Source organism: Penicillium roqueforti (genome assembly GCF_015533775.1).
Source record: "Penicillium roqueforti strain LCP96 04111 chromosome Unknown scaffold_10, whole genome shotgun sequence".
NCBI classification, from domain to species: Eukaryota; Fungi; Ascomycota; class Eurotiomycetes; order Eurotiales; family Aspergillaceae; genus Penicillium; species Penicillium roqueforti.
In genome coordinates, this window is record NW_024067574.1 from 169912 (window position 1) to 182423 (window position 12512).

The 12512-nt window shown below is 49.1% G+C and overlaps 5 protein-coding genes across 5 annotated transcripts; 3 read left to right on the forward strand and 2 right to left on the reverse strand.

Moving 5' to 3' along the window:
• Positions 1–310: 310 nt before the first annotated feature.
• On the reverse strand, positions 311–2504 carry LCP9604111_4698 (uncharacterized protein; the record flags this gene model as incomplete). Its single annotated transcript, XM_039072425.1, has 5 exons — positions 311–971; positions 1037–1127; positions 1212–1633; positions 1683–2423; positions 2476–2504. The coding sequence occupies 5 exons, from the start codon at positions 2502–2504 to the stop codon at positions 311–313; spliced, it is 1944 nt and encodes a 647-aa protein (XP_038929188.1).
• A 478-nt stretch (positions 2505–2982) lies between these two features.
• LCP9604111_4699 (MFS transporter) lies at positions 2983–4521 on the forward strand (the record flags this gene model as incomplete). The annotated part of the gene is made up of 1 exon (XM_039072426.1): positions 2983–4521. One exon carries the CDS (start codon positions 2983–2985, stop codon positions 4519–4521), a length of 1539 nt encoding a protein of 512 aa, XP_038929189.1.
• Positions 4522–5296: 775 nt separating this feature from the next.
• LCP9604111_4700 (uncharacterized protein) lies at positions 5297–6748 on the forward strand (the record flags this gene model as incomplete). Its single annotated transcript, XM_039072429.1, has 4 exons — positions 5297–5374; positions 5424–5675; positions 5748–6120; positions 6174–6748. The coding sequence occupies 4 exons, from the start codon at positions 5297–5299 to the stop codon at positions 6746–6748; spliced, it is 1278 nt and encodes a 425-aa protein (XP_038929190.1).
• A 783-nt stretch (positions 6749–7531) lies between these two features.
• LCP9604111_4701 (uncharacterized protein) lies at positions 7532–8118 on the forward strand (the record flags this gene model as incomplete). The annotated part of the gene is made up of 2 exons (XM_039072430.1): positions 7532–7650; positions 7716–8118. The coding sequence occupies 2 exons, from the start codon at positions 7532–7534 to the stop codon at positions 8116–8118; spliced, it is 522 nt and encodes a 173-aa protein (XP_038929191.1).
• Positions 8119–9306: 1188 nt separating this feature from the next.
• Positions 9307–12374, reverse strand: LCP9604111_4702 (NEDD4 family E3 ubiquitin-protein ligase; the record flags this gene model as incomplete). The annotated part of the gene is made up of 10 exons (XM_039072431.1): positions 9307–9406; positions 9469–9864; positions 9922–10059; positions 10109–10402; positions 10456–11707; positions 11779–11912; positions 11973–12078; positions 12144–12182; positions 12264–12286; positions 12355–12374. 10 exons carry the CDS (start codon positions 12372–12374, stop codon positions 9307–9309), a joined length of 2502 nt encoding a protein of 833 aa, XP_038929192.1.
• Between the last annotated feature and the right edge of the window lie 138 nt (positions 12375–12512).

A 12512-nucleotide genomic window follows, 5' to 3' on the forward strand; every position in this document is an offset into this window, starting at 1 on the left:
AATTGGCATTTTTTCTTAGAGGACTCGGAGTTCTGAAGGGGACTTGATAATGTTTGTACATACCATCTCGAAATCTTTTACTCACCTAAAGCAAAATAGGATACCCACGGGTGGATAGCGTTTGGAAACGGAGGAATGAACTTGAAGACCTAGAGTATGGAATAGATGTTTATACTATAATACCCAGACATAGAGAACTACACAACATCACAGGAAGCCGAATTATGTAGACAGATAGATCGTAGATTTACCTAGATCACATCAAGTCCATGAATGGCTCACGCCAACACCATATCTCTTCTTTCTCTAGCTAGCTCAATTCATGGTTTCCTTTCCCTTGTGCTTCTGATACATACCCATCCCCGGAAGCTCCCATCGCCCCGAAAGACAAACTTTGGTCTCTGATGAGCGACGCCATATCACTATATCGATCTCCCCAACACCCCTCTATTACGGCACCACCAGCAAGACCATCAACTGAAGGGTATTGCTGAGATGCAAAGAGAGCATCTACTCGTTCTTCGTACTCATTGTTCTCCGCCACGGATCTAAATGGCCCAGGGGACTTATAGGGCCAGTAGCCGGTCATTATCGTGTAAAAGACCGACCCGAGACTGAATATGTCAACAGCCTCTGTTGACACCCATGGTTTGGATGGATTGAAAAATCCCGGGTCGGGGAGATGCCCACCATCTATATCACCACCATTTGTCGATCCTCCAAAGTCACATAGTAGGAGATTGAGCTTACTCTTGGAATCAGAGTGTAATAGAAAATTGTCCGGTCGTAAATCGGAATGAATGACTCCCTTCTGGTGGATATAGTATACGGCTTCTGCTGCTTGACAACACCACTTCAAACGAAGACTTAGATCAATATCGTCATTATGCTGGTCAATGTAATCTTGTAGGTTACCATCGCTAGCTTCGTCAAAGAGTAATCCACGCGGTTCCTCGGAGGTACCGATATAGCTGCAATAAAAATGATATTAATATGTACTCCGTACATTAGATCGCGTCGTATTCGGCTGACATACCGTACTATGCTAGGGTGTGTCCCTAAGATATCGAAAAGTCGCTCTTCGACCTCGAAACTGTGTTTGATATCCTTGACAAAGGAGGTAGCGTCTGCCGTATCGGAATGCCACCATGAATATCTAGGGCATTTGACAATGACCCCCGGTTTTAGTCTTACGATCAATGAAGTCGAACCTTGGGTCAAGGCTTTACCGACAGAAGGTTCATAGATGACCGGATTGCCTATTCGACCTGGCAAAATAGCTTGATTTTCTTCACTTTCTCCCAAGGCCTGGTTTTTGGCGACAGTTGGAGAATCATTTTCGGATATAGGGCGTCCAGAAAAGAACTCGTCAACCTTACCTGCCAATCCCCAGCTGATTTTGTACCCATTTGCGCCGGCACCGTAGCAAGATATCAGGGGAAGAGGGTTCCCTGGTTTCAAGACAAAATGAAGTCCACCATGTCTCATAGGGCGCCGAGCAACGTAGACTTGTCTCACATCAAACCCATTGGTCGCAGCCAGTCCATCTGCCTGCTCGTCAACCATCTCGGGGCATAGAATTCTCACCCTTTTAAGAATGACTTCAGTCGAAGCATCGTCGATATCCTCAGACCTAACAAGTGTTAGCGTCACTCCAACCTCGGGAATAATTCAAAACATACCAGTTATTAGGCTCTTTCGTGCCACCGATAACAGTCCCACCACCCAGAGGCCGGGGTATGATAACCGTAGAGGAACCATCACTCCAATGATGACTGATAGTTCTGTCACAGTGATTCGAGACGATGATGAACTGACCCCGCGAGGGGAAAGAGTCAGGATCATTAAACCCCCTCCCACTTGCATCAACAACAGCCGAAACGTGATCAATCTCATCCTGGGATGTATTCTCCCGATATACAGACACAACCTGTTCTAGGTCCGTCAAATTTGCGCGAATAAAGCGAGTCCCTTGCGCCTCTGCGCGTGTCTGTAACCACTTCAAATAAACCGGCGAGTTCAGGACCCAACTGCGGTATGAAACACCTAGCTGGATAGATGGATATTGAGGGGGGTATTGGGTAGGGTCGAGAATCTGGAAGTCCGGCCATGTAGTGTAGCCATTTTCTTCTGCCAGGAACGAGGTCGCGTCGGCTGTATCGAAATATTCGACTGCGGGAATAAAATCCACCCCCGCTTCCGGGTGATGTTTCGCGATCTTCTCGAATTCTTGGTAGGTTTGTCGCATCCAGGCCTGTTCTCTTCGTTCCTCTTCTGTTTTTGCGGGGGTGGGGCGGAAGTGTGCCCCTGCCCATGGGGAGGCGTAGTCAATGCCAACGTCACCGGGTAACTCTCTCGCGATGACGGTGATTTTCAAGTATTGGGATAGTTTGACTGCGATGCTGAGACCGATAACACCGGCTCTGTTGAATTGCAGTTAGTAGGCAGAAAAAGGAAAGTAGACTTGGCTCTCACCCGACGATGATAACATGGCCTTGACTCATGTTGATTGTTCTTTGTCTTTACGGTAGTCCAAGGTCTAATGATTGTTTTATGAATGAATCTATGCAATTGTCCAGGTTCAAATGTTGCGAAATGAGTCATCTAAATTCTTCAGGGCCGACACGGCCGCGGGGGCAAGTCACACCGAACAGTCATATTGCGGAATTTGTGGCTGTCGAGGGGCAATCGAATCAAACCAGAATGGCCATAAACCACCTAGACATTGTTGTATAAAAGATTTTGTTGTGGACTATTTTATGGTAACTTCGGCTCAGCAGCTGTGTGACATAGTTTAAAAAGCACACATAGTAGATATGAGGGAAAAATGTATAATGATCTCCTCAAAGATACATCGCCATTGCAATAAATTCAATTTGTGACTTCCACGCGTTAAGCGCGACGCGAAAGCGGTGTGGATTTGAATGGATTCGCCATCGAAGCCCCAAATTCACCCCCGCATCGCAGCTCCCACGTCTAGATATGGTCGCAATTACACAGACAGACAGCCAGCCCGACGCTGTAGACGAGGAGGCGAATTATGTAAACGAGACTACAGCTCTCCTAGGGACCAGCAAGACCAAGTATGCTGACGCGCGCACGTCAGACACACTGGACAGTTCGCCAGGGCCAGATAGCGACAGTGACGACGAGGAAAAGCCCTTGCCCAAGTTGCAGATTCTGCTACTCTGCTATGCGCGCGTAGTCGAGCCCCTGGCCTTCTTCTCCATCTTCCCCTATGTCAGCCAAATGGTACAGGACAACGGGGGCGTGGCAGACACGGACGTCGGCTTCTACAGCGGACTCATCGAGTCAATGTTCTCCCTAACGCAGGCTATTGTCATGATATTCTGGGGCCGAGCAGCCGACCACCTCGGACGCAAGCCCGTACTGGTATCCTCCTTGTTCGGCGTGACCGTGGCTACAGGCCTTTTTGGTCTAGCAAAGACCATACCGCAGATGATCATGTTTAGATGTCTTGCTGGAGTTTTTGCTGGGACCATCGTCACCATCCGCACAATGGTGGCCGAGCACAGCACGCCCAGTACGCAGGCCCGGGCGTTCAGCTGGTTCGCCTTCAGTGGGAACTTGGGCATCTTCCTGGGGCCTTTATTGGGCGGTGCACTTGCTGACCCAGTACGACAGTACCCTGGAGTTTTCGGAAATATCGGCTTCTTCGAAAAATATCCCTACGTGCTTTCGAGCTTCGTGGTGGCGTTGATCGGGGCCACCGCTGCTGTGTCTAGCGCCTGCTTTGTTGAAGAGACGTTGAAGAAGGAGCCGGTTGTCGTGGACCGCGATGGCGGGGAGGCGACATCCGATGCGCTGACCGAGAGCGGTGACCTATCGACATTGCAGCTTCTCAAATCCCCAGGGGTGGGTATGGTCCTATACACGTACGGCCATATCATGGTCCTCGCCTTCGCTTACACGGCCATCATTCCTGTCTTTTGGTTCACCCCCGTAAACCTCGGAGGGTACGACTTTACCCCTCTGCAAATTTCATTGATGATGGGTCTAAACGGCGCCTCACAGGCTGCATGGCTCCTCCTGGTGTTCCCTCCATTGCAAAGGAAGATAGGGTCGAACGGAGTGATACGTCTCTGCGCTTTGGCTTATCCGCTATTCTTCCTACTCTGCCCTCTTGGCAACGTACTTTTGCGGGTGGACACAGATGGATCCGTTAAAGCCTTTTGGATTCTCTTGCCGCTCGGGCTGGCGATTGGATGCGGAGTCAGCATGAGCTTCACGGCGATCCAGCTCGTTCTGAACGACGTCTCACCCTCGCCGAGGGTATTAGGCACGCTGAACGCACTGGCCCTGACTGGTTCCAGTGCGCTGAGGGCCTTCTGTCCTGCCCTCTTTACCAGCCTCTTCGCTCTGGGGGCGAGAACACAGCTAGCTGGAGGCCATGCGATCTGGATACTCCTGCTCATGCTTGCTTCAGGGTTATCTGTCACAGCAAAATATCTACCAGAGCCCCGGGCCACGGGCAAGCACCGGAACAGCCAGGCAAGGTGAGGATGGTTCGATTAGCTGAATTCACAGCACGATCAAGACTTCCCAGCGCGCACCTTTGGAGGAAAGCCGCTTTTTCGCATAGGATCTAAAATTTGCAATTGTCTCCAAAATTTGTCATGCTCGATGATGCCTGTTTATACAGAGAAAATTCATATGTACGCATTATTTCTTTTACCGATTCGTACCCCGTACATACAACACATTAGAGTATATCCTTTTAAAAAGTTAAATTTCGACAAAAGGATTATTTATGAAAGATCCAAAGGAACATCAGTGTGTTATCTAACGTCTTTTAACTATATCATCTAGACCTAAGTCAACCGGATGCAGCTCACCACTACCAGATGGTGGTGTTTCGTCTCAGCTTGAATATAATCGCGAGCACCACTTTTATTACGCTTGGACCTCGGTACTACAGTCTCTATTAAACTTTTGGAACTTCCTAATCATGGTCTGATCTAGAAGGGTTTCAATGTCACTATTCGATGCTTGCCCTCGATAATGAATTGGGAAAGGGACATCTCATTCTATCGGTCAAGAACCCATCAAATTATTCATCCATATGTTATATGTCTTCTGTTCCGCAAATCCTTTTATGTTGTTTGTTAGCTGTTGTGCCATGTCTCGGAAATCTCAATGGTTTTCTTGGCATCGAGGACCTTGAGAGGGTAGGGCTGGGCAGGGCTTGGCGGGCTTGGCAGTCACTCGCATAAAGGTTTACTGAGCGATATATTCTCCATCCAATCGCTTTTTTTAATTCCCCAATTCCGTCAAAATGCTGCGTGAAGCATTTTTTATATTCATATGCGTGGCATGGGCGGGATTTGCTATTCATCTCTCGCCGTGGTTGAAGGTTAGATCAATATCCTGGATCTATACTACTGAGGACTAACGTCGTGTAGGGCATCTCCCACGGAGTTGAAGCTTACAATGCTACTGCATTTAATTACCCAGTGCCATTGTCTACACATGATGAAGAGCACACGCGTCTACTGCAGAATCTTCAGCGATCTAGTGGGAAATGGGACTCTACCCACCCTCGACATCGGTTGTTAACTGCCCTACATGGATATACCCGCTACAAAGACAAAAACCTGGCGGAGGTGACTCGATGGAGGAATCTTTACAAAAATGTCCCAAAGCAGCAGAGAATAGTACGATATTTCTTTCCTTTCCTCTTGTTTTTTTCTTTGCGGGTGTTAAGTGGGTTTGGCTAACTGGCCTAGTTGCTCGAATCAACCATCCACTACACGCGTAAACTCAACACAATGGAACATCTTCTTGAGACAAACAACGAACTCGCCAGATCTATTGTTGACCACGGCCTTTGGTTCTACAATATCAGTCAATCCGAGCTGGACGAATTCGTCGAAGAAAGCGAGAGTCAGCAGCGGTCCGCTGATAAGACTAGCGTCTCCCAGGGAATGAAGCATTTTGTGCGTGACTGGGCAGATGAGGGCCAAGAAGAACGTCAACAATCCTTTGGGTGTATCTTGAAATCGCTCGCCCAGACACCACGGGCGAACGAAAGACCCTTGCGAGTGCTGTTGCCTGGGGCGGGATTGGGAAGACTGGCGCATGAGGTTGACAATCTTGGAGGTGAGTACATAATTTTCTATCTGGGGAAGTCTCATTGGCTGATTGGAGATTAGGCTTTGAGGTCACCATGAATGAATGGTCAACATACATGAATCTGGCATACCGTTATGTGTCCAGTCGCTCAGCCCCTAACAGTGAATCATTCCACCCATATATCGACTGGTGGTCTCATCACACGACGACCGATGATCTCCAGCGCTCCGTTACATTTCCAAACCAAGTTATTCGCCCATCATCTGTCTTGCTCATAGAGGGAGATTTCACTACGGTATTCGAAGAACACACAGGCCAATACGACATAATCGTGACCTTGTTTTTTATTGATACCGCACGGAACCTAGTATCTTACCTTGAGACCATCCACAGACTTCTTCGTCCTGGTGGCCGTTGGGTGAACCTAGGTCCTTTACTGTATGGTACCGCTCCATTTGTACAGTTATCACTAGACGAGATTGTGGCCGTGAGTGAGGGCGTGGGATTCGAGTTTCAGGAAACAGATCCCACAATTGGAAATACCACGTTGCCTGACTTGCGAGTGCGAGGCTTGGAGGTGGCATATGGTCGAAATGAGCGCGGGTTGAATAAAAATGCATATCAGGCGCAGTATTGGGAGGCTGTTAAGCTCTAGGATAGGAATGAAACCCATTTCATATTTGCTGCGTTCTATTACACTCTACAACATAGCAAAGTAGCTGTTTAATACCAGAATATCATCTGAATTCAACCTGGTTGGTTCAAAAACGGGAGGCATCATACGGGATAGGGCCAGTTACCAACCCCCTGTGTTGACACACAATATCTCGTGAGTTATCCACCTAATTTAACCGATGAATGAATTCGTTTGCCATATCCAATATAGTGATGCCCCTTTTGCCTCAGCCCACATTGACTAGCTAGCACAGACAGCATCTCGGTTACAAGGTTTCCGGTGATGCCGGGACCATAGCTCAGCAATATCGACCGATAGTAAAGGATTGTCACGTTAAGCGAATGGAGTATTCTGGACTCTAAATTTACACTAAAAACATGGTATTTTTCCTCGGACAATAAAAGCATCAACACTTGGCAAGCTGGGATCGGCAGGGACTGTATGCTCTGACCTTCCAAGACGGCCAATGATACACCCAAGAAAAGCAAAGCGCTCATTAATAAAGCATTACTACCCACATGCACCACCATCCACTGGAAGGCCAATTATATGTTCAATACCATGAGACATCCCCTCCGCTGCCAAGGCTATTTGAGAACCTTTGGGGCACCAAGACTTCCACTTGTCTTGGCCTCGCAAAATACTGCTCTCTCGGCGGAATGGCAGGTATAAAGGGTGCAGACCCTGTGCAGCGGATCTCTGAATTCGCAACCTTCGCCATCGTCATTACATTGTGTACAGCCCTCAAATCACCTCGCCACAATGAGATTCTCTATCTTTTTCATTGCGATGTTGACTTCGGTCACATCCGCGGCCTCTACTCAGGACCCCGGTCCATCTCCTACTGCCTCAATTGGCTGTGAGCCTCACGGAGACCACTGGTTTGTTCTACCCCATCGTATGATGTCTATTACTTGAGGGCACTTATTAACACTCTTCTATATAGGCACTGTGATGGCCCTGCCTCAACAGCCGTCTCCTCGGCCATCTCCTCGGTTACATCAACGGCAAGCGAGGTCGAAGCGAGCACTACTTCTGCGGAAGCTTCTCCGGCAAGCCCCAGTCCTACCGAGTCTATTGGTTGCGAGCCGCATGGCGACCACTGGCACTGTGATGGACCGGCCGAGACGTCTAGCACCTCCGCTAGCACCTCTACGGGTACTTCCACCAGTGAGTCGGCTAGTGCTTCCGACAGTACTTCCGACAGTGCTTCCGCGAGTGCCTCCGCGAGTGCCTCCGCGAGTGCTTCTGCCAGCGCTGGAAATGAGGACAGCGGTACTGGAGCAATTGGAGTGCAAATTTCCCTGCTTGTTGGATTGTCGCTTGTTGCTGCTGGTCTGAATGTTTGAGTTTCGATAACTGTCTGTGACTGTCTGTGTGTGTGTGTGTGCGAGTTTGTTGCTATTGTCAAGGCGACCCTCTCAAAGTACAGTGATTTTGGAATCAATGCATTACCTATGTAACCCTCGAATGTTAAAAGGATTTATATAAGCCGCGTATCCCTAGTTAACTAGTTAGTTAGTCATAGTCAACTAGCGAACTACCTAGCTAAGGCCCTTTTCATGGCAAAATCTGCGGTGATTGGCAGTTGGAGGTCTATAGGGCGGGAGATGTCGAAATTCTTAGTTTGTCGCCAGATGAGATTTTTGTTAGAAGCTAGGTTCTACATTACTAGATAAAAAAATAATGTAGCGCGAAACGAACAGTAGCTCAAGGACAAGAAGGGGAAAATGGGCGAAATGTTAGACGGTATGGAACCTAGTAGTACATCACCCTACACTAACAGCATATCAACCATCAGGATTGACATATTTTCGAGTGAATATTGGTTCAGTACATTAGTTCATTGTTGTGATCAAGGTGTCAGGCTTTTCTAATGCTTTTTTTTTTTGCAACAAATGATGCTACGACCTCCCCTATAACCTACGCTTATTCGATACTAGTAGACCATATATTGTAAACTAGACGATACACGACCAATCAAAAATACGAGTGAAGCGGGTCGCAACTGATGACAGCCACAGCTATCAAAGGAGTTGCTACGGGTAGCAATGTGAATTGAGAGAAAGACAAGTGAAAGACTTCGATGGAGGAATTTCTTTTTTTTTTGCTACGTAGAATATTGAATACAGAACGAGTGTGGGAAGATCCAGGATGAGTAAAGTAAGTATGTATAGCCAGTTCGAGGGTGATGTAAACAAGACGGAAAAGGAAAGGTACAGCTGGATTCCCGGAGAAGGAGAACGATGAAAAGAACAGTCGGAAAAGAATAAATGGACTTAACCTCCCTAAGGTTCCAGCCCTAGATCCTATCCTAATCCAGTGACCCAGAAAATCAGAAATTGAAAGTTGGTTTGGTTGGCTTGTAAAAAAAAAACGAGAGCTTCGTGAGTAGTGGGTTACATTTAACAAAGAACAAGACCAATAATCCAGAACAGGAGAGGGAATAAATCCTGCATTGTACGCTGCAAGAGGGGAAGAGGGAGAGAGATCCAGGTACAGTAAGAGGCAGAGTAGAGGTAACAGCAATAGACTCTCTATTCCTGTCCAAAGCCAAGCGTTTCCTCCACCGCAATAGACATTTTGTGCTCGAGAGCATCGTGCGTCTTGTAAGGAGGGAGATCAAGACGGTTGAAGCTGTGTTGAAATAAGGTTAGCTATGATAGACCAGATATAAAAAAGCAGGATCGGATACATACCAAGTATGCGACTTGGGCAGCGCAGCGGGATCGCCAGACTTCTCGATGGTAAACCGTCTGGGACCATCGGATCCCTGCAGATCCTTAAATCCGTTGACAGGAATACGCGAGGTACCAGTAGTGAACTGGAGAAGACGCGACTTCTGCTCGGCATCCCAGGTGCGGACAATCTTCCAGAAATTCTGGATGACCTCGTCCTGCTCTTGGTAGCCGCGGTAATCGGTGTGCTTCTTCCAGTCTTCGACGTCGATGTCGGCGATACCACCGATGAGCAACTCGAGTTCGCGCTCGTCGAAGACGTTGACGAGATCGGGTGGGATGAGCTCGTTGAAGCCGGACATAAAGGCGTCGAACTGCTCCTCGACTCGCTTCATGATCTTCCATTCCGTAACCAACCTACGACATGATTAGCGGGGTTTCATCATGATAAAGGCTGAGATTTGTTCCACTCACTCAATGTACTGTGGCTTGTTCTCGTTGGTGACGGGAATATCCCGGCCACCGGGTATCAAATCAATGGTGCGACGCTCGCCAAACTTCTCATCGTCAACCGAAAATGTGAGTTCCACAATTCCGTCAATGTCATTATCCCTGTCATGGTGTTAATATTGCTCAAAATAGAATCACGTATCAAACTCACAGTGTCCATGCCAAATTCCGGTGCAGATCCTCATCCACACCTTCCATATCTTGAAGACTGACTTTCTTGCGCAACATCATCTTGTAGAAAGCTCCAATAAAGAAGGAATCCAGGAAACGACGGTGGAAGATAGCCAGACCAACCACTCGGCCGATGAACTTGAAATAATTGAGATGCTCGGGGTTCACGCCCGAGTGGGGATTAATCTGCAAGGTATAATTATCGTGGGCAGAGTACTCGAAGAGACAATAGAAAGGATTGAACATTTCATGAGAGAGGAGGAAGAAGAATTCACTGTGAGAGTTAGCATTTTGACTGATACTGGAGAAAAGAAGAACGGAACATACCGCGAAAGACCACCGTAGTCGAGACCATCTTCGCCATCGAACTTGATCATTAGGCGCTTCTTAAGATCGGATGCGCTCTGGCGCATAATTTCGGCATATGAATCCTCGAAGATGTTATTACGACGGACTTTAACGTGGCACTGTCCGGACATAATGCGCAATGCGGGTTGGGACCGGAAGTAGATCAGCTTGCGCCGGAAGTCACGCTTGTACTGGGGCACACCCTGATCCAAAGAGGAGGGGAGTCGCGGATCATCCCATGTAGTTGTCTTGGTGTTGTGGTCGACGAAATATACGCGAGCAGTGTTGGTAAGACGCATCTCCCAGCCGCTGGGAAGAGGACCCAATTGGGATACGGGTTGCTGTTGAATGGTGGTGTTGTTCGCGCCACCTGTGGTCTGTCCCTGGCCGTACATGCGGATGTACTGCTGCCGACGAGGATCGACCCATGTTGTCGTGCGCGTGTTGTGGTCCACGAAGTAGGGCCGTCCCTCGGGCGTCACTCGTCGTTCCCAGCCTGGCGGAAGCTCCCCTGTGCCTGCAGTGGTGGCTCCCGTCGCCATCATGGAGATCGCAGCAGCGTTAGACCCGGCGGGGGCTCCAGTTGCCAGAGAGGTTCCTGCGTTAGGCCCGGGTGGTGGTGTAGGTGCCTGCTGGGCATCAGGCAGGTTGGGTGAATTGGCGCCGGTCCGATCTTCTGGAAGCATTCGGCTCTGGTGGGCCCGACGTTCGAGCTGCATGTTTGCTTCGCGCTGAGAACGCTGGGTATGCTCGTTATAGTTGGCCGATGGTCGTGACCAGGTCGTGGTGCGCGTATTATGGTCCACATAATATGTCCGTCCCAAATTGTCTTCGCGCCGTTCGTATCCGGCGGGGAGTCGACCCTGGCTGTCCTCAAAGGAGCTGAGATTGGCGCGAGATGGGGCGCCAGGTCCAGGGGGATTGGTTGGGGCGCCATTCGACGGGGGAGGAGCGCCGGCTGGAGGACCGGTGGTCGGAGTGCGCTGGGGCAATGATGAACTTGAAGCTGCGGCAGGGGTCGTATCGGTATTGTTGGGGCCAGCCTGTGATTGAGCTGTTGGTGCTGCAACCTGGGGCACAAGGCCGCTGGAAGTCGATGATTGAGCCTGTTGACGCTGAAGTCCATTCTGGTTCGGATGCGGGGCGGTGAGGTTTGACGATAGATTGATGATCAATTTTCCGTGAACCACGAGGTTGTCGTTCGATTTTTTCAGATCCCTAGTAAGCATTTCTGTGGGGGGCACATGGCCGTCAGGTCAGCCCACGTTTCTCTGACTCGCGATCGGCGTTCTGCGGACGTACCATCACCACCCATCGACAAGTCAATGACATCGCCGATGCGAACATTGATGACTCCGAGGAACCCCTGATCCTTCTTCTTGAATTTCTTCTGGTCGAAGATTTGAATCGCAAGAATGCTGTCCTCATTGACTCTCCTGTAAATATCCATGGTTAATAAGGTTCACCCTTTCCCCTGACAGCGGGCAAATACGTACAAATCGAACGGCTCATTCCAATACGGATTCAGAGTCTTCTTGATCACCGAAGTTGTATGTGTTTGCTCTCCTCCAACAGTAGCGACGGCGAATGGATCGGGGAATCCTAGAAAGAGGTGGTCAGTTCAACCCCGCAGGACTCGATCAACCGATCCGAAGGAGACGACATACGGAAGACATCGCGTTTGTACAAGCCGTCAGCCGCGATAACTATATGCCAGAGATGTTAGTCTTGTACGGATGCGGAACCCCGCAGAGTCCCACGATGATTCGACGGAACGACAGTCTTACTTGTGACCCGGAGATTTGGCTGGCTATAATGCATGTTAGCGATGATCTGAAGATCCAGATTAGTACAGAGCCCGAGGCGAGTCCAACTTACGCTGGGAGATTTGACGCCATGATGCTTTACAAGCGCCGATCAATCACGCCCAAAGAACAGCGCGGGCGCGCACATTCACGAGGGGGAGAAGGACCAAACCGAGTTCGCCCAGGGTCAAAGCCTGGAAAGCGTGGATAGGTTGGGGATTTGCAGGTTTG